The sequence below is a fragment of the Trachurus japonicus genome, chromosome 3, assembly GCF_045865225.1.
Source record: "Trachurus japonicus isolate A0001 chromosome 3, Traja_1.0".
NCBI lineage: Eukaryota > Metazoa > Chordata > Actinopteri > Carangiformes > Carangidae > Trachurus > Trachurus japonicus.
The window spans coordinates 13914403-13934659 of NC_140909.1; the positions used below are offsets into that span (position 1 = coordinate 13914403).

Genomic DNA, 20257 nt, shown 5'->3' on the forward strand with positions numbered 1-20257 from the left:
TGCCATTAAAATCTTTGGTAAAAGGTCATTTACAGTGACATACTACTGAATCTGAAATATTCATTCAAAATGAGCCAACAGTCTGTCTGTCTTTGGTTCAAACATGCTAATTAAACTGTTGTTCTGCATCTTCTACAACTGCTACATATTTTTTAAACTATCATATTCAGAACAGCACTAATTTTCTTGTACAACTGTAAAAATATCCACCTGTGTAATGTAAAAAGTTATAAAACAGCATTTGAAGAGCTTCCGCCTCTATCTATTCATAGTTCATTTGATAATTAACCACAAGGCAGATAAAGAAAGTAAAATTGACTTCACATATTAGTATAGCAACCTCATTATTTGGTTACTCAAACGTACATTTTCTAACACACTATTACTTCATAAAACAGCAAGAAAATCACCACATGAAAACAAAATAAAAGTTGTTCATGCACTGTCGAAAGTGAATCTGAACAAAGCAAGCTGATAGTTCAGTGCATCAAGAACACTTGTATTATCTATAAAAGTATCTCCTTTATGGGAAAAATCAACAATCATGCCATTAAATGCATTTTTGTTGGGATACTTTTCCTTCTGAAGGAGACAGGGAGCTGTATGACAACACACAGCCTGTCTCTCTGTGATTATTATTACCATTAATACTTATTGTGTTTTGAAACATAATTGTGGTCATATGCTCATGCTAATATACATACTGTATCGGAAAAAAACACTCCTTAAGAGAATAAATATTTCTCCAACTTTAAATTACTGAGTCTTCATTTTCATGTTGATAAAAAAGCAGCAAACTAGGTAAAAAGCAACATAAGACAGGAGTTATAATGCAAAACATTATCATAGCAGAGGAAACGGCGGATCGCTTCTATAGAACAACATTATGGCTCAAGAAGTCAAGCAGAAAAAAAAAATCAGAAATGAAGGGGAAGAGAGCTTAAAAACAAAAACAAGGTAGAATTCACTGTGACGATGAAAAAGAGCAGAGCAGCAGGGTGAGGATATCAGTTGTATTGTCTGCGTCCGATTTCAGAAGGCACTACCGACGAATACTTCCACGTTGTGAACTAAAACCAAAAGTAAGAGAAGATGTTATATGGATGGATTGATTGTGTGTGTGTGTGTGTGTGTGTGTGTGTGTGTGTGTGTGCGCACAAGGAGGAGTCTGAAAAGCGAGTCATAACATAACTGCCAATGCATATGCAAAGTGAAAATACCCAGGATAAGGAGGAGGTGGGAGGTCGTGCTGTCCACTTCTAGCAATTGCCTGCTCATAGGACGGCAGCCCTGGGGGGTCAACTTCGTCCGTAAGAGGTGGAGGTCCAGGTGGCACAGGTTGTAAGGAAACCTCCTCCAGCCGTCGCATTATCAGAGAAGCATTACTTCTCCTCGGGCGGGCCCGAATGGAACTGTGAGAGAATGGACATGTTCAAATTCACCTGTGACCTACTTAATACCTAATGAGGAAAACCAACGTGTGATAATACTCTGCAGACACCACTACTGCTGAATGGTGTGACAAGAAGTAGTAACACAAAGCTACAACAGGTGTAGTAGGGATCAAACAATTAATCGACTAACTGATTTGCAAAGTAAAACTACATCAAGAAGTGTGGTGTAAAAATATCTATACTAGCTAGCAGTACAGTAATAAAGACCGTCTCACTCACCTTGCACGGCTGAAGTCATCTTTACATTTGCCTTGACAGAAATACCAGACCAGGAGGCCAAAGATAACCATGGCCACTCCAGCGGCGATCAGTCCCACCAAAAGAGATGTTACGTCAACACGCGTGGGCCGGTTGTCCTTATCTGTCAATCATCACAAACCACACAGCATGAAAGGACAGTGCTGAGATCATATAATGTTTGAAAAATGTAGCCATGGCATCTGAACATTACACGATTGCTCCACTTTTTCCATCTTCTATCACATATTTGGCTCTAAAGTGCACGATGATGAGATCAAAACTAAATTCAGTCCCCACAACAAAAGAAAACAGCTGAAGGTTGCAGAAATAGTGCATGACCCACAGTTTGAACATAAGCAGCTCCCGGAGTTTGTAGACCAAAGCTACAGGGCACTGCTGAACAAGTGGTAAAACGGGTTTTGAAAACACCATGGTTGTCCTTGCTTCAGGCAGCAGCGCACAAATGTTACTTCATAATACACTTCTACCCTCCGTGTGTTTGATGACATGATAATCTGTGAAACAAGTTCAGTCATGATGAGCCCCTCTATCTCTCTGTCTCTCTTACCTGAGGTGTATTGCTTCCAGAAAGCATCCTGCAAAAAAAAGAAAACACACACAAAAAAAATAATAAACATTATTAGTGTGGTGAATTGTGCTGTATAGTCTCTCTCTCTCTCTTTCTGTGAGCTGCAGCTCATTGAACAGCATCACTTAACTGTTTCTGGGATGTTTTCAAAGACCTCCCTGGCCTCCTCGTAATTGCACACTTCTTCATAACACTCCCGCTCCAGATTTCCAGGAACGAAGACCTCAAAGTCGAACCGGTTGAACAACAGATGTCGACCCAGGAAAGTTTTTGCATCCTCGTCATCTACAAACACTGCAAAAGACATGACATGACATTGACAGGTAAGGCTGACAGTCAGACCTTATAGCCTAGGGTTATCAAACATGGAACTGGTTGAGGTAGGAACTCCTCAGCAGAACATCTCGTACCTTTTTGCTCTTCTGGGTCTTGATTGGAGAGTAAGCTCCTCGTGCAGGCCAGATCTCCACAGGTGAGCAGTTGTAGGAGAACCAACAGATGAAACAACATGCTGATGCGTGCACCTGCGCGCGTGCAGCAGCGGGTGGGGCGTTAAATGACAGTACAGAGGGCAGAGCAGGCCATTGGTAACAACTCCTACTTTACAAGGCTAAAAGCGCATTTTTCTTAAACCAAAACAGCTCCAGGTACCAAATGTTCTACATTACCTATGATGAAAAGTGGCACATAATACTGGAAGGAGTTCAAAACCATCAAAATGAAACCAGTAGAGGAGCGGTGCTGGGTACGTGTCCTGTCCTCGACGCTGATAAGATGAATCAGGAAACGTACAAGCGAGTCTCACAAACAACTGCTGTGTTTGTGAATTTCCTCTGAGGAAAAATGAACGCAACACATAATTCGTCCTCGAAACCCAACAAACTAAAGATGAAGTCGTCACCAAAGTCGAACCAGGACAATTCCGGTGGGTTTTAAAAAAGAAAAACAAAGAAAGAAAAGGTTTTTCTGTTTACTCTCAGCAGATGTGGCTTCGGCTCTTCCCAAACCACCTGCACAGACTCAACCAATCGATCACGTCTACCTGGATAATAAGATAAGGAGTGTGAGTAATACAAGTGGCCGCTAGATGGCAGCTGTAACCGTGAAAACGAAAGTGCTTCCCAGCAGGTTTTTCTCACCCAGGAGTGAGTTAAATGGGATTACACATGCATCATCAGACTTGTGACTCTCTGAGTCAGACACCAACAACTGTAAACTACTCCTCCCAGTGTGAGATCATCTGTAGGCCTTTACTCTTCATCATACTTAATGACTTTCGGTTGATGATGATGATGATTTATAAACTTACATTTGTTATGATTATGATAGGAAATTGCCTATGAAAATGTTAAGGTAAAGATAGGGGGGGTGCTCAAGACTGCCCAAGTGCTTTTTACATGAGCTCCCAAAATATGTTTATCTGTGTATGAGTTTAAAGCTGCAGTAGCCTATTTCTATGGCACAAAACAAACATTTTAACACACTTTGAAAAGACTACCGTGTAACCTGCGTTGATCTTGATAACTAATTTACTGGAATTTATAGGGCCTTTTTACTTTAGTGACCCTTTAAATGTCTTAAATTTGTCTAAACATTTGAACTACTTCGGTCTATGTATTTTTTATATTTGTTGTAGCATCCTGTATCTTCCTTTTGTAATTATTTTGGTGTAGATAGGTGTTGTAACACAGTGCTGTCTCAAATGATCTTTGCATTAGGATTCTTTTAAAAGCACTGAGCCTCACACAACCTCTCTGATGACTACTCTGTTGCGTACACAGGCCTTGTATGGGAAAAGGTTGTGTCATGGGCTCAAGAGTCATTCTGAGAGAGAAGTGGCTTCTTCGATGAAACGCTTTAACTTTTTTTTCCACCAGAAAGACTGGTGACTAGCCCACTGCAACTTCACAGGCACCACAAGCAGCACAACACGGAGCAACAGAGTGAAGATAAAGCTTCTCATTCTGCCAAGCTAACCCGAAAAGTGTTTATGTTTCACACTCTCCGTGTAAATAGACATATCTGTCTCAGAGCCTCTGGGCCTCTTGGTCAGTGTTTATGTAGAGCAGAGATAGGATGCAATTGAACATTATCTCACTGACTTCTGGATGGTACTAATTGAAGGGCAGTGAGAGCCCCTCTCTTGTACTTGGCTATGTCTCTGGATATTGTCAGACGCTTAGATTCAACCAAAGGAATGTCGATATGAAGGAAAGGGGTGAAGAAAATGAGAAATTCCAGACTTTGCTCTGTGTGTAATATCGGATGATATTGCCACCTCACACCACACAGACTATAACATTCAAGTGATAATGATAAATGGTGTTTTACTGGTGAGGAATTCACAGTACGTGAGCTAACACACTGAGGTTTGTGCTTAAACACAGCGAATAGTGACCAGTGGTGGAAGGTGTACAGATTATTTATGATGCTTTGTGCTTGCTGAAGTCTTACTCCACGTCGTCCAATGTAAATGATTTGGGACAAAAACCACAGTCATTGTTCTGTATAAACACATTTAAAAAGTTGCACCAAAGTTAATGTGACGCCTGTCAAGTCAAGTGGATGTCTTCAGAGTCTAGACTTTGTTTCCATAGACTGTGGGAATTGTAGATTATGGTATTTTAAACTGAAAAGACCAAAGATATCCACTTGATCTGTTTAACTGAGACGTGCATCATATTAACTTAACTTCAGATAAACTTGCTAGCAAACAAAACCATTACCATAATCACCACCAGACTATTGTTTTAAGAAGAAGATATTAAGGGTTACACAATGTAAAACATTCAAAGGTAAAGGTTTGAATTCTTTTGTGAGGGTTTACAAGGTAAAAAAAACAAAAAAACAAAAAAACACAGGTCCAATCTTTAACAATGCATTTTGCAAATGTTATATCAACTAATTTGCTTTTCATCACTGCACAATGCAGAACCTCCCCCCTCTATCAAACTATGATAAGAAGGGGTCACGGCATTTACAGCAGACCAACCAACGTCACCACACAGTATTTACATCTGGGACATCTCACCTGATGGTCCATCCAAAAAACAGTTACTTTAAGATAACCAGACAAATTAGAGACAAAGAAAGAGAGGGGGATCTCTGTCCACCATGAGAAAAGTAGCTGAAAAGCAATTGCTTGCAGAGAGAAGAAGCAAACGCTGAGAGATGGAAACAATGATATAAAGCTTTGCAAACATTCTGTTAAGCCTCGGTCACATTAGTTTCTATCTGCTCCGCGCTCCACCTTGCGGGTGGCTGTGATGAGGTTATGCTCCAGAGAATGTGTTTTGTGATTTACACCCTCTGATAAGAGCTGGAGATGCTGCTCTCTGAGGACAACTGGACAGAAGTGAGCGGTGAGCCTCAGCAGACCTCTGGTATGATAGGAGAAAAAAAAACACTGCAGCGATACATGTGTACTGCTACTGCCCATTTCATCTGAGTATTACATTAATTTAGTAGCAGGGCTGCAGTGTTTAAAAATAATGAATGATACTCAGGACAGAATGAGGAGTGGCACAATACTATAAAAAGTAAACAGGTTGAACTGTGGCTTCATTAGTTACAAAATTATAAAATAAAAATAGGTGCACTGTGGATTCAAAGAGTGCAATGTCAGTAGTCTGCACTTTGTCAGTTTGTGCTGATTTCATCACAGCCCCAGAGGGAGAGAACTCCAACAGACCCCTTTTACACCTAATGCCTGGGCCATATATCACTGGACTTCACATCCTAATGCTTTGGACCGCTGCCTGAGAAGCAGATCTGTGCGGGATAAATGGCACTTAACTATACATTAATGGGCAAAAAAACAACGCAATCTAAAAACTGGAAGTGGGAAGTCCTTGTTTTTCCACCTTTCCAACACATCAGCAATGAACGAATCATGCTGACCACATCTGAACGACATGTATAAACCCCGTTGGACGGCAGTGAATCAGCTTACACCGCAAGCTTTATGTGTTGATGTTTCAGTAATACAGCTCTGACCTAGGCAGACAGGGTCATCTTAAGTTCACATTGCTATTGTCACCCCTCATGTGTTCCCAGACAAGTGACCCTCTTGTTACGGGTTATTTCTCGCAGCTCATCTAATACCACCATGCTGTCCTTTAAGTAAAAGCAGATGCTGAGAGCTGTGCCAGAACAAGCCCACATTAAAGTCACTGTATGGCATTCTCAAAAGATGATAAGGTAACTTGTGGTGCAGTTGTCTGAAAAAAGACTGATTATACAGTATATGCATCATCCATTAATGGGTGAGTAAAGGTTTGGCTGTTTCTCAAAATTTCAAATAATCCATTAAACTCAACTTGCTGTGTTAATTCAACGAGAGAGAGAAAAAAGAAAAAATGCACATAAACACATAGGGGATCTCCACTGTTCTTTTATTGAATGAATATAAAAACTGATCATTTCAGTCTGGGAATCTGGAAGGGTCGGGCAGTCTAGACAGTTGGGTTAAGGTGGAATTAGGCAGAAGGTGATAGAGCTTGCAGACTGGTCTTGACGGTTGCTAGATTGGCCTTCCAGGAGCTGAGGCTGTCGTGGAGCTGCTGCCACTGCTGCTTGCCAAAGGTGCGGTGTGTGCTGTGGCTGATGGGGAGTGGAAACAGGAAAGCAAGAATGTTAAACTGACAAAATAAATGCCGGCCAAGGTCATGTCCTGCATCCTTGGAGAAATAAAAGAGCGTGTAATAAATGTGACTGAAAAAAGCCACGATGTTGCCCTATATTCTGTATGTCTATCATGTCAAAACCAAGTGCAGGCAGGCACATGAATATAAAACCAAATCAAATCAGCACCAAACAAGGAAATATCATCTGTGACCATGATACCAGATCCAGGAAAGAAAACTATTCTACATACTAATTAATAATTATTTCAGTTTGGTACTAGATTATTAAAGGAGTCAATGAATCCAGGAGCAAAGCAAAAGCACTGTGAACTACAGTGAAGAAGAATGTATTCAAGATGAAGCCTCACGCCTAAACACAAATCCTGTATTGTGCACCTTATTCAACACCGTAGGTGTGGTGGTGATGACACCATCAGTATCAGGACAGTTGGTCTGATAATCCAGGTACTAAAGGTACTAAAGGTACTAAAACTGGGTTGGTACCAGTTCTATACACATTGTCACGTGTAACATAGCAACACAGAAAAGCTGCGCACAGTGGTTTCATGCAGCTGCTTACCTCACAACAACTTTTCGCTGTGTCTGGTCGATTTTGCAGTACACCATCTTGGTCCGAACAGCTAAAAAGAAAAAGCAGACGAGGGGGAATTTAGAGAGAGCAAAGGCTCTGACAGAAAGCACTAAAAGCTCCACTGAAACATAAGTGCTTTAAGAAAGAGAGTGCACGTGGAGAATGAAATTGGAGACAAAGCTAATCCCTGTCACAAAACACTTAAAAGTGCTATCCTTGCTTTTATGACTCTTTTTTAACTGCAACTAGTAAAATCTTATTCATGTGCTCTCATCATCACAGCATTCAGCTTTTTGTATTTTTGTATTTTTTCTTTTACAGATAATTTTTTTTGGGAAGATGATGGTCGTAAATGAATGACAGAAAAGTCAGGCCACTGTTCAGTCACTTCTCTCTTTCACTGTTTTCAGCTGTGAGAAACTAACAGTGTGTTTAATGTGGGTGGACAGCAAAGATTTATTTGAGGTGAAGTGCTTTTTACCGTCAATGACAAAAGCCTCAACGTCATCGGCTCCGATCTGCAGCTCCTGTTGCATGGTGTCAAAGGAGATCTCCTTGAATTCCACCGCCATGCCCATGAATGTCAGCAGACGCATCTTGGCCATGTTTTGCTCGTGAGAGAGGCCTGGGGAGCATCACGTAGGGATCATTAAGCACAGAACAGTCGCGGTCGATTACTCCCGACTCCGGGAGTTTCCCGGTGATAATTGTTTCTACATTTAGGAGCAAACAGTCAGGGAATCTACTCATTAACACAAACATCAATCCACACTGTCTGTTTGGAGAATCCATCCTACACATGCTTTTAATTACACCGAAGCCTTTAGTAGTGAGAAAGAGACACACTGCTGACACACACGCATTCCTGTACTATGTCAACAGAGCACCACGCACTGGCTCAATATACAAATTGTGTTGGGAAAAAAAAGAGCTGTACAATGTGAAAACTGCAAATAATACAATGTAATTTCTTAGGTTAAAGGGAGTGTTTGTATGTACTTTTGTTTTAAATATATACGTTGTAACAAGTTAGTTCTTACAATAGCAAACAATTTAAATACTAGCCCTTAAAGAAAGAGGAAGAGGGAATAATCTAAATCTATAATTAAGCGTCAGTGACATAATGCAAAACCCATTTCTTATAAAATACATTCAATCATAATACAATGACAATAGTTTACTAATGTGTTAAGCAGCAGCAATACTAATGCCAACCAACTGCATGCACACTGCTGTTTTAAGGTAGTTGCAGTATAGTAATACATGTGTATTTTTATTATTTACGGCACTTTTAAACAGGAAGTTTGTATGTACAATGGAGTCTGAGTGGATCTGACACCACGTTCACAAGGAAGGAAATTTATCTCAGACCCTAGTGAGATAACCCCATGACATGTGTGAAGAACTGATGCAGCTAATATCTAAAGCTGTGGCTACTTACCAAGAGAATCAATGAAGTCTTTGTTACTCTGGTAAAATTTGACGTATGCTGCTAGTTTCCCGCTCACAAAGATGGTTAATAGCTGAAAAGACAGAGGAAGAAGAGGGAGCCATTATGCGATTACATAATCACAATCAGATGTTTGTATACATGCAGGCAGACACCTGTCATTACAATGTTGTTAACAAATGGAATACACATCACACTGGTTTGTCTTTGACGTACGTTGCATTAAGACAATTGAACTCACTATGAATTCATTTTTCAGATCTCTATGAAACTGTGCACACACCCCAAACAAAAGTTTTTTTTTTCCATAATCTCAACCTGTTCAGCTGGTAATGTTTCCTGCTGCTCATCATTACTCATTAAGATGTTATCCATTGCTGTCACTAACAATACACATCAAAAGTGCATCTGAAACTCCTTACGTAATGCTTGTCAGACAGAAAACCTTAAAGCATTATACTTGTTCAGTACTCACATCATGGATGAGTTCTCCCTCCAGGAAGCGAACAGGTTTCAGGGTGAGCAGGTGGTCAAACAAGAAAGTGTTGGGGTCTTTGAGAGCACGGACGATGCATCTAAATATAAAAACACACGAATGGATGTCAGTATGAGGAATGTACCATATGTTGAGGCTTAATGTTAAATGTTAAACAACGTCCTCGAGATTCACCTGTGAGCATCAACGCGCGCTTGTGAAGCATTGTCTTCTGTGTAACTTCCCAGCAGCTCAACCATCACCTTCGCTGCAGGCTCACTATGAAATAAGTGAATACAATGTTAGAAACCTCACACAGGTATGTATGATAAACAAAAACACCTTTTACTTATGATAAATGTTTGCACTTCGGGAATAATATCCAGATAAAAACAACAAAAAAACAATTTTATTTGGACCCTTTGTCTCTTTAGCTATCACAAATGGAAATGGCAGTCATTTCACCCGTCCCCATGAGCACTTACCTCTTTTTGCAGTCAACCAGCGCCTCATACACCAGCCTCAGGAGTGTGTGCTTCTTCTCTGTGTTCAGATTCCAGTCAACAATCCACTTGCGCACCTGATCAGGGGAACAAACGGCTATCAAAATCTCTCTACAGCCAAAGAAATGTATAGTCAGATACTCCAGTTGATCAAGATGAATGGATATACCTGATCGAGGTCAGTGGGAATGAAGGCGATGGCGTTACAGGTCGCTGCCACCTTGATGAGGCCACAGAAGACTGTATACCTCACTGGGGTGTTCTCATCCATCCCGTGGAAGAGGTTGCTGAGCCTGTAACGGAAAAGATAGTCAGACATTTGCATTTAGATTTGATTGACTGTTGTTGACAGTTAGATGTTTGCCGTTTATTTCAGTTAAACAAGACTTTTTCTGCAATGTTTCAGAACTAACAGCTAGTGAAGGTGATGCTGTGAGCGGTGTGAGAAGTGCAAGGACTCACAGCTGCATCCGGAGGGAGGGTCTCTCTCCTTCACGGAACTTCACCAGTTTCTCACAAAGACTTTCAATGAGAGCCTCCTGCTTCTCTGTCTCCAGGATCAACAGCAGTGACACGATGCTGTTCATCACGCTCTCTACATCTGCAGGGAAACAAAGGGTGGGTTGTTAGACTGTTATCGTTATCTAGCTGTGTTCATCATAATTCAGCTTTATTCGGTGCAATAAATGAAATCACTAACAACTGAGTTTCATCAAGGTTCATCAGTTCCAGGCCAGGGTCGTGGTGTTGTGCACAGCAGTGTACATCAAATACAACCAAATCTTAATTTATGTTATCAATTATTCCTGTGGTTTTCCCAAATGTCTCTGTATGAAAAAGGCCTGTTGACTGGTACTGTCGATCAAATACACGAGAAACTGATGTTCTTCGTCTTCACCTACCTTTGTCATCGTCCTTGAGACAGACGTCACATGCCTCAATGATCTGAGCGAGATCAACATGAAGTCCACCTTCAGAGTTCTCCTCCGAGATGTCAGCTCCTTTGGCCTTGATGTAGGCTCTCAGCTCTGAGGCCTGCAGACAGTACAGTACAACAGTTGATATTAGTCAATAAATAAAATCTAACAACACAAGAGGTACCAATCTATAAACAGCATATATACACACACAGCATACATTTTGAAACATGAAGACATAAAGCTAGTTATTAAATAGGCATAGATTTTAATTTACATGACAACACTGTTAATCCCAGCTGTTTTAAATCACAAAGGTATTTGCTATTACAAGTTACAGGGACAGGGGGAATGTAAGACGTTTTATATTTATCTGTTGGGTAAAAGTTTGACCTACAATGTGATTTGAAAGCATGATGTGTGTTGTCATTTTTCCGTCTTTGTTTATCTAGACATCTGGTGTCAGCAGCTAGCATTTTAAGCTAACTTAATGTTACGCCTTTTCGACATGTTTGACAGCGTTAGCCGTAAATAAACTGAACTGAAAGCTGCAAAAAGCTCTTATAATTTATTTTACACACACAATATAAACGTAAAGGTTTAATGACGTAGTAACTCATAACGTGCCTCCACATAACGCCAACATTAGCATGTAGCTAACAAGCAGCATGTACCTGTCAGCAGCTAAGTACGGTTAGCATGCTAGGTTAGCCGGTTGGATGATTTCATTTATCAACCCATCCGCCGGCGGAACAATGCAATGTTGGGTTTTTTTTAAAGACACGAGTCGTACCTGGTCTTCTTCCGTAATGTCGATAAATGCTGGGACGCTCATGTTTGGTGATTTTTTGAGCCTAGATGATGAAATCCACGCTCCCACCACTGATGAGACCTGAGCGGAAAAGAAAAGGGAGCAGCGCCGGTGAAACTCTTGTTGTTCCGGGTCAAGTTGTTAAAGCTGCAGTAGCCGGAGGCTACTGAAAAAACTACTGCAAAGGTAAGCTCTCTCTGTAGGCCAGTCCCTTTGCTTTTTTTTTGTTGTTGTTATGTTTAAACCATGAGTACATTTCAAAATAAGCACCACTATTACTGGAATGAACTATTTTAGCCTATAAAGTAAGTGAATATCAACAAATAATCTTAATCCCACTTTTTTTTTTTTACTTCTTTCAATTCTCAATTAGATTCAGAGCTCCCCACTTTTAGTAGGCCTACGTGTTACTAATCCACATTAGAGACTGCACAAGTATAAACTCTTTCGAGAAGCAAATAAGTCATTTCTTATTGGCCCAGTTGAGCATATGCTAACCACCACTTGCTTCCACTACATCACTAGGCTATAACTTTGAGATTATTCTCCTTAACTGTTTTATGATGCTTTTCACATTATTGTAATTTTTATGTTGAATGTTTGTCTCTAGGAGGACCACTTGACAAGTCCTTAAAGTTTTTTTTTGTTTTCTCTTGCATAGGATTTGTGATCTGTTTTCTATATTTTTGTTCTACTTATTCATCGTGCTGTTTTATATAGCCTATATTTTCTTCTCTCATGTTCCAATAAATGAATCAAATCAAATCTCATCTCTGTCAGTGCTACATAGTTTCAGTTTGTGCAGCATCTTCCTCTGGAGGTCAGATGACCACCTACATATCTTATAGTCACCCAGACCTCCAGCAGTATCCTATAATCATTCTTTCTTCCTCATCCAGATATCAATCTCCTCCTCTTTGGGAGATTAACCCTGGATGTCTTGGATGAGAGTTGGGGCCTGCAGAGGTGAACCTGATCCCTAGCAGAGGTTATCTGATTGAACTTAAAGTCCATCTGTGCGGACCACCAGAGCAGGCCTGGCCCACGGATTTGCAACCCAGAAAACGCAGAGTCACAGGGCAGCACTCTTCCATCACACACCCCGCTGACCCATGGGTCCACATGTCGGCCCTCTGTACCAAGTGGGATCCTGTATATTGTTACCATGGCAGGTCACTGTGTGATTAAGGTGAGTGAGGTGAAGAGGGTAAGTGGAACTGGAGTTCACCCTAAAACTATGGAGTCGGGTTACTAACATTTGAGGTGTTGAACAGGCTGGAGATACTGTGGAGTTTTTTCCATTTCAAAGCTGAACTGCAACCGACAGTTCATCTGTCACAAAACTATGGAGACACAGCATGCCATGTAATAATTCCTTGAAAGTCTGCTTGTCACATATTTCTCTCAGCCATTACAGTTAGGGAACTGAACTCTGTTGCATTCAGCGGCATAAATACCTTAAAATAGTAAGTGAAGGGGAACTGTCTTGTGGAGTCTTTCACCATAGTGGTGGTAGGATGCGTCATTCTGTTGGGAAGACAAGTGCCTGGTACCAAATCCCACCCTCATATGCTGTCATGGCAAAGAATTTATGGCTGCTTCCCCACAAGTGTGCTTGTGTAACGCCGAGGCTTTCATTATCTGATTAACAGCTGTTGTCAAGTGCCTGGTGTATTTCAGGTCCAGAATAAGAGTTTTGGAGGCTTTGAAGCTCCAGGTGCATATGAGACATTGTTTTTGTCTTCTTTAAAAGGTCTTTAAAACGCCACAGTGTGTTATGATGCTTAATAGCCCCTATAATATTTATGGCACAGTGTCCTCACAGAAAACCCTTTCACTTCAAGGAGACTGTACCTGGTACATGTATTAAACAATGATTAGTCTGTTTTATATCATTTGAAATGTAACCTGGCAATGCAGTCTTCATGTGATCTGATGTATACATAAACCAGCAGCAGACAGTGCACATGTAGCTTGACACTAATGTCAGATTGGGAGCCTTACTGTGTGTTATGTGCAGGATTTCATGGAAGATCAATGTTGTTGTGTTTTTGTCAGATATTCTACTTCTTGAGGTCACACACGTTCTCATCAGGTTCATCTTACCTTTGCAAGAGAATGTGATTTTTTACATGAAATCCCAGTTCTCCTTTTTTCCCCCTTCTTGTTCCTGGACTCTTATCTTAGTCCACGGAGAATTCAACATGTTTTATTAAAGGGATAGTTCACCCTAGAATGATATTTCGCTCATTATCTACTCACCCTCATGTTGACTAAGGGCTGGAAGAAGTGTCAGAGTCCTCCGTCCCTTCTCTGAGTTACAGGGGGTCTCGGCATAGCAGTGCATGTCCATATAACGGTTGCAAAGGGACACCGGAGCTCTTCGTAAAAAAACACACACAAAAAAACATCCAAATACCTCCATGATGCTCGTATGTAATGTCCGTCTTGTGCTGAAGCCCCAAATTGCGTAATTGTCCCGAAAAAAATTAAATAAGTCTATATTTTAAGCTTGTTTGTAGCGGAAGCTTCTCGAAGCTCCTCTTCCTGGTCCGTCCAAATCTCGCGTGATTCGCAGTAACCGCACTGACGCATGCTGACGCCGGCGCAAATCACGCGAGATTTGGACGGACCAGGAAGAGGAGCTTCGAGAAGCTTCCGCTACAAACAAGCTTAAAATATAGACTTATTTAATTTTTTTCGGGACAATTACGCAATTTGGGGCTTCAGCACAAGACGGACATTACATACGAGCAGCATGGAGGTATTTGGATGTTTTTTTGTGTGTGTTTTTTTACGAAGAGCTCCGGTGTCCCTTTGCAACCGTTATATGGACATGCACTGCTATGCCGAGACCCCCTGTAACTCAGAGAAGCCACGGAGGAATCTGAAACTTCTTCCAGCCCTTAGTCAACATGAGGGTGAGTAGATAATGAGCGAAATATCATTCTAGGGTGAACTATCCCTTTAAGTCTATATATTGTAACTTCAGTGGAAACATCTATTCATTTATATACCTCGCTCGAGTATCATTTTCCATATATTGATGAAATTCTTGAAGCTGCAGCCTCAGGGATCCCATTTTGAAACAGAATTAGGTTAATGAAAAAACAAAAAGAAAAAAGCTGCTGCGGGAGAAGCTGAAGGATACAAATGATGATACATACAGTTACAGTAAGAGATCCAAGTGTTTATTCTACTGTGTGTGGTCATGGTCACAGTCACGGTCAAAGGATGTAATTTGTGGTGTGTTTCATTTGTATTGCATTATATTGAACAGTTTCTCTTGTATTTGGGCCATCCCCTTTATATAAAGATGAGTAGGATAAACAGAAATGTGTACTGTGTGAAATTATAAAGTTCAACAGTACCACAAAGACTAGTTTCAAGCAAAACCTTCATGGAGAGAGGGTTTATTTCATAGGGTTTATTTTTGTTTTATTTTGGTGTTATCTATAAGTCTGAAATTGCAACATTTTCAATATATCTAAAATGACTTGATCCATCTTATGATTGGAAATAGCAGACACTGTCCCTTAATAGCTGGCAAACTGCCTACTCAGCCTCCTCAAAGATAAATGACTGCGTGTTAAAAGTAAGTTGAGCCCAGGTGTCTGCTTTTTCCCTGTCAGCTAGCCAAACGGTATCCATGTAAACCAGTCTCATGGTCATCATCCAACATGGCTGCCTAGCTTCTTCCCACTAATTGTCTGGTTCCCACAGTTCTGCCTGCCTTCACAATCTCTGAAAAATCCCCTTGCTCAGGCTCATCTATCAGCCAGTGACCTTGTCAGGCTGCATCGCATGAGTAACTTCCCTACTTCCCTAGGTGGAGCGAATGGCTTGTTAATTACTTATGAACTGACACACCCTCCCTGCACACGTACACACAAATACAAGAAACAAATAAACAAATGAAGCCATAGTCTGAAACAGAGGTGAGTCAAGAGTCCACCGTGGCTAAAGGCATGCAAAATCCCACGGGGCCCTTCTCATGGACTGTTATTGTACACAGCTGCAGAGATGTATTATGGCCCTTTTACACACACTGGTTTTCAGATTTCTGAATATTTAGCCTATATGACTGTCCAAGTGTTGAAATAGTTAAAAAAATAACTTTCCCAGCAAAGGCTGTTTATCATCTTGTCCCTCATTATCCCCATATTTAGATTTGGGCTTGTGAGCCAATAAACACTTATTTATACAAGCTAGTAGTAGTCCTTAGAATAATACTTAAAGTGCTAACACGTAAGACAGTTGTTAAAAAAGAGCAGTAGTAGTCATTAACCTAGACCTTACAATCCGTTCGCTGCTGTACATATAACCACTGTCATTTATTCCCTTATTTTCCCAAAATATTTCACCACCTAGGAGCTGTAAAGAGTAGTTGATTAACTGGTCAGTCAAGTGACAGAAAAGTAATTGGCAACCTGCAGATGTAGAAAAAGTCCTAAACAGCCTTTCTTTGTCATACATGATAGTGAATTGAAAAATTGGATTTTGATGAGCATTTTACAAACATTTTATAGATGATTTAATGGATTCATTCAGAAATTAACAGTCCAATCAAAAGTTCCAGTTGCGACCCCCGAATAGTTCTGCAATTAGTTGTTGAAGTTGCTCTGGTGGCGTTTTTAAATCTCTTTGTTTGGTCTGTATTTGTTTCATAACTTGTCTTGGTCTCAATACTTTTCTCACAATGTGGGGGAGACCAAAACCACAGCTAAATGGGAAGTGAATATGACTCCTACATTTATCTGGAGGCAAGAAACACATATTGCTCTCTGATATGTGGCTGTGTGGGTTGTTAAAGTTCACAAATGTTTGCAGAATGGTTTTCTCACAACAGCTTAATTAGCTGCAGACTGTAATGTGGCTTTGTATCTGCCGCTGTGTTTTGTTTTTTTTGTTTACATCCTGCACAGGCCACAAGTTAACTAATGCAGTGTTAAAGCCACATGCAAATAGAAAGATTCCAGATCGCTCAGCCATGTAGGTGTGCGCTTGCCTTACTGAATGCCTGTGGTCTACTGTGATAGCTGTTTCATCCCACGGCTACAGTTTCACACACCTCAGGCTTAAGTGAAATTAATTTACAATTGTCTTTGTTCATTTAATTAGAATTTTATTGTTCTTTTATATACCTCTGAGAGATTACTATACCAGCCATCTGTAGCAAAAACTCACGCATGACCAGAGGGAGAAGGTTGGTAGTGAAATACCACTGTAATCTTACCATATCACTTAATGACCAGCTTCATATCACACCAAAGACTGCAGCAATCAATCAAAGTGAGTTTGCATTTGTGGTGTTGAGCTATCTGAGGTTTTTAGTCCCTCCTATATGTGGAATGTGGATGCTCTGTTTCAACCTAATGGCAGCAAGGGAAAAAAAAAAGCTGTTACAGTCTTCCAGGAATCCTGATGTTCCTGTCTGGATCGATTGAGTCACTGCAGAAGGACTGGAGCTTCTTAATGATGGAGTGGGCTCTTGTCATCGCAGTGTTTATATTAGACACACTCACAGGCCAGGAGCAGCAATAAAATTTTTCTCAGGAATGGTCAAACAAATTCAAACTTATTTCCTTTGGGGATTTGTTGCACAATGTTTGGCTTGACCCTATAGATGCCACATCTCAGAAATATTAATTAAAGGCCCTCTTCAACTGTGTGACTTTTTGCCTTTGAGATACTGTACCATTACTGAGCCATTTTATCAGTGCTGATAAAGACAATGCTGAAGACTGAAAACAGACCATTTAAACTTTCTCATTAATGAATGCAATTGCTCAGGCACAAGACTCAAGCTATTTTGTTTGCATAAGTGAGAGAGATTCAGTGTGTGAATTTTCACATATCAGAATGATATTTTAATTTAAAGCAGAAGTAAGCGATCCGGTCGTTTTGGCTAATGCTGCGTTCCAGGCCGGCTTTTGAAACCATAAATTGCAGCTTCAAGTCACAACTTACGACTTTGTAGCGTTCCAGGCAACCCACTCATGTTTTTCCGACCTGTTTTACCGGTGAAAGTCACTATAACGGCCACTCGTAACTTCCGACCCGTGAACTCGTACCAGATCGAACTGGTACAACTTCACAGGTCGGAAAAACACGAGTTACGAGTTGCCTTGAACGCACCATAACAGTCCTCGTCCCTACGTCACCACATTCACGGCGTCCCTTGGCTGCACACACAGCCCTGCATGCCGTTCTCTCTCCTCATTGGATAAAAACTGTAGGATACGAGAAATGTTTTCTCCTCGGCTCAGAGCAGAGCAGAGTGACTGACAGACCTGTGTTTTGGTCCAAACACTCTATGTAAGTGATTGCTGTCTGAAGATATAACTATTTAAGACTTATATTAACACAAATATATCACTTACTTCTGCTTTAATCAACAAGGCCGGAAAACTATTTTGCAAATTGACCAAATGATCTTAAAAGTCTTATTTCATCTTGCGTATTGTTTTCATACAAAAGCTGAAGTACTAAACTTACTCTAACCCTAATCTTGAGAAAGTTGCTGTAATGTGGTATTTCCCTGTATTCAAAAAGTTACAGTCACACTCTGTCCTGGTTGTGGTAATTTGTCATCGGAGTCATCCTGTAAACATTTGCTTGTCTGGCCTCAGAATGAGACTGAAGGGTATGACAACACAGCAACTACAGGAACCGCTGGAGATATCTGAAATGTTTTCTGATGACTGCTTACGCCCCAGCCACAGCTGCTAGGGTGTGACAGCGTGGAAGAGGCTGTGGTTTACTGTAAAGAACTGATAATGACTGGCCTTGATCCTGACACACAGGCACCTGTTGGGATGAGACACACGGTGGATTGTTCAGCAAATTTCAGCATACTTTTAACATGACTTCCAGTGTTGTAGATCATTTTTTTGACACAGGTTTTCAACAAATAAGAGGTTGACATCAAGTAATTAACAAACGTCAGGCTGTGTTAGCGGAGCCTTTTGCCACAGTCACGTCATAGACAACTGAATTAACAAGCAGCTGATTGGGTTAAACAGTTCATAACCTATACATTAATATAAAATCCTGCATTAAAACCATTCAACTGTTTCAACAATCAATTTATTCATTTTATTTGAGCTATACACTCCTGGTATCTGATTTTACATCACATGGCAATGAACTATAACAAATATGGAGGTGACTGATTTGTAGTCACAAGATTAGCAGTGGAGCTATATAGTACAGATTGAAATACAGCCTTAAAGAGCTCACTCTCTTAAAAATGATCGGATCTGTCATGCTTTGTGTTTTTTGTTTTTGTCAAGAGGCTTCATTCCAACAATCCAACCAACATAATTGTTTGTGTATAGCCAAATCTTGATATGGCTTATTCCTCTGTGGTGTAGACTTTCATTGTCCAAAAACTATTAAATGCACATAACTGAGGCCACAGTGTTACACTGGGTCACATGTTCCATCATTATGACATAGATAAACACATTCAAAGACAAACACTCAACACAAAAGTTTATTTTGAGTCAGTCCCATTTATGCTCTCCCACTGTCATAAATTGTTCCCAACATTTTCACAATTTGTTCCAGTTTGGGGAATCTCTGTTCTAGGTAAAATTATTAAGCTTTTTCTTAAGAAATAAACCAACTTGATAGACTGTTTCTGCTGCAGATAACCAAAAAGGCAGACAAGCATGACTGATTTTGCTGTTTTTGTGGGATTTGTTAACTGTAACTGAATGTGATTTTTTTATTTTTTACTTTGGTCTAACAAATTAATATAATTAATATTAATATTAATAGTTTAAAGCAATCACTCTTGCATTTGATCCAGATTTTACTCCAAGTGAATGAACATGGGAGAAGAAAGATGATCATCAACATGAAAGAGAACCAGTGTGTGAAACATCACTGGACCAAGTGTTGTGTCTGACACATGAACCATGGAAGTGCTCGCTCTCCCACAGGTCCTTGTTCTCTGTCTCTTATCTGCAGTCTGATAGGCAACACTTTGAAGAGCGCTCTAGAGTCGATATGAGAGGGAATTGAAATAACGAGCGATTGTTGTTTCCTACGTGGGTCATAGGGAAGAGGGAAAGCATGAAAATTACATTTCAGGTGTAATGTGGTAAATGTTTCCAAATGCATCCTTGTCACCTGAAAGAACAAATAGTGTTATGAGAAAGTATTGAGGGAGGACAGAGGAATATTATTCTGCCTCAGTAACCATTTCCTTGAGGCCAGATGCAGATGGGAGGAGAGTTGTGAAACAATATGTCACTGCTGTTGTGTTTGTTATCAGTTTGTTTCCATACCCACATGGAGAAGTGAAGGACTGAGCTTTTTTTTTTTATGCCACAGTCAGCACTTCATAACAACACCTGTTGCTCTTTGGAAGTCCTCTCCCGCAGGCTGTGTTGATGATCACATGATATGAAATCATATCCATTTTATAACTGATTACTAATGTTTTAGAAATGTAAATAAATCATGTCATTTTAAATCACCAGCGCGCTTGATTTAAAAAGCAGCAGCTTAATAAACTGTCTATCTTCAGATGCAGTAGCATGAATGGAGATGATTATTAAAATGGAAAAAGTAATTTCTTTTTCATGTGTC

General features: G+C 40.3%; 2 protein-coding genes across 2 annotated transcripts; both read right to left on the minus strand.

The window, feature by feature from the left end:
• Window positions 1-911: 911 nt before the first annotated feature.
• Window positions 912-3288, minus strand: prrg4 (proline rich Gla (G-carboxyglutamic acid) 4 (transmembrane)). Its single transcript, XM_085773103.1, has 7 exons — window positions 2952-3288; window positions 2694-2807; window positions 2414-2577; window positions 2263-2290; window positions 1674-1815; window positions 1221-1412; window positions 912-1070 (listed from the first exon to the last, which is right to left on the minus strand). The coding sequence occupies exons 1-7, from the start codon at window positions 2995-2997 to the stop codon at window positions 1043-1045; spliced, it is 714 nt and encodes a 237-aa protein (XP_085629229.1). The 5' UTR covers window positions 2998-3288; the 3' UTR covers window positions 912-1042.
• Window positions 3289-6659: 3371 nt separating this feature from the next.
• Window positions 6660-11717, minus strand: eif3m (eukaryotic translation initiation factor 3, subunit M). Its single transcript, XM_085763009.1, has 11 exons — window positions 11639-11717; window positions 10831-10963; window positions 10391-10529; window positions 10098-10221; window positions 9911-10005; window positions 9621-9704; window positions 9426-9525; window positions 8942-9023; window positions 7982-8125; window positions 7489-7549; window positions 6660-6885 (listed from the first exon to the last, which is right to left on the minus strand). The coding sequence occupies exons 1-11, from the start codon at window positions 11678-11680 to the stop codon at window positions 6762-6764; spliced, it is 1128 nt and encodes a 375-aa protein (XP_085619135.1). The 5' UTR covers window positions 11681-11717; the 3' UTR covers window positions 6660-6761.
• Window positions 11718-20257: the final 8540 nt, after the last annotated feature.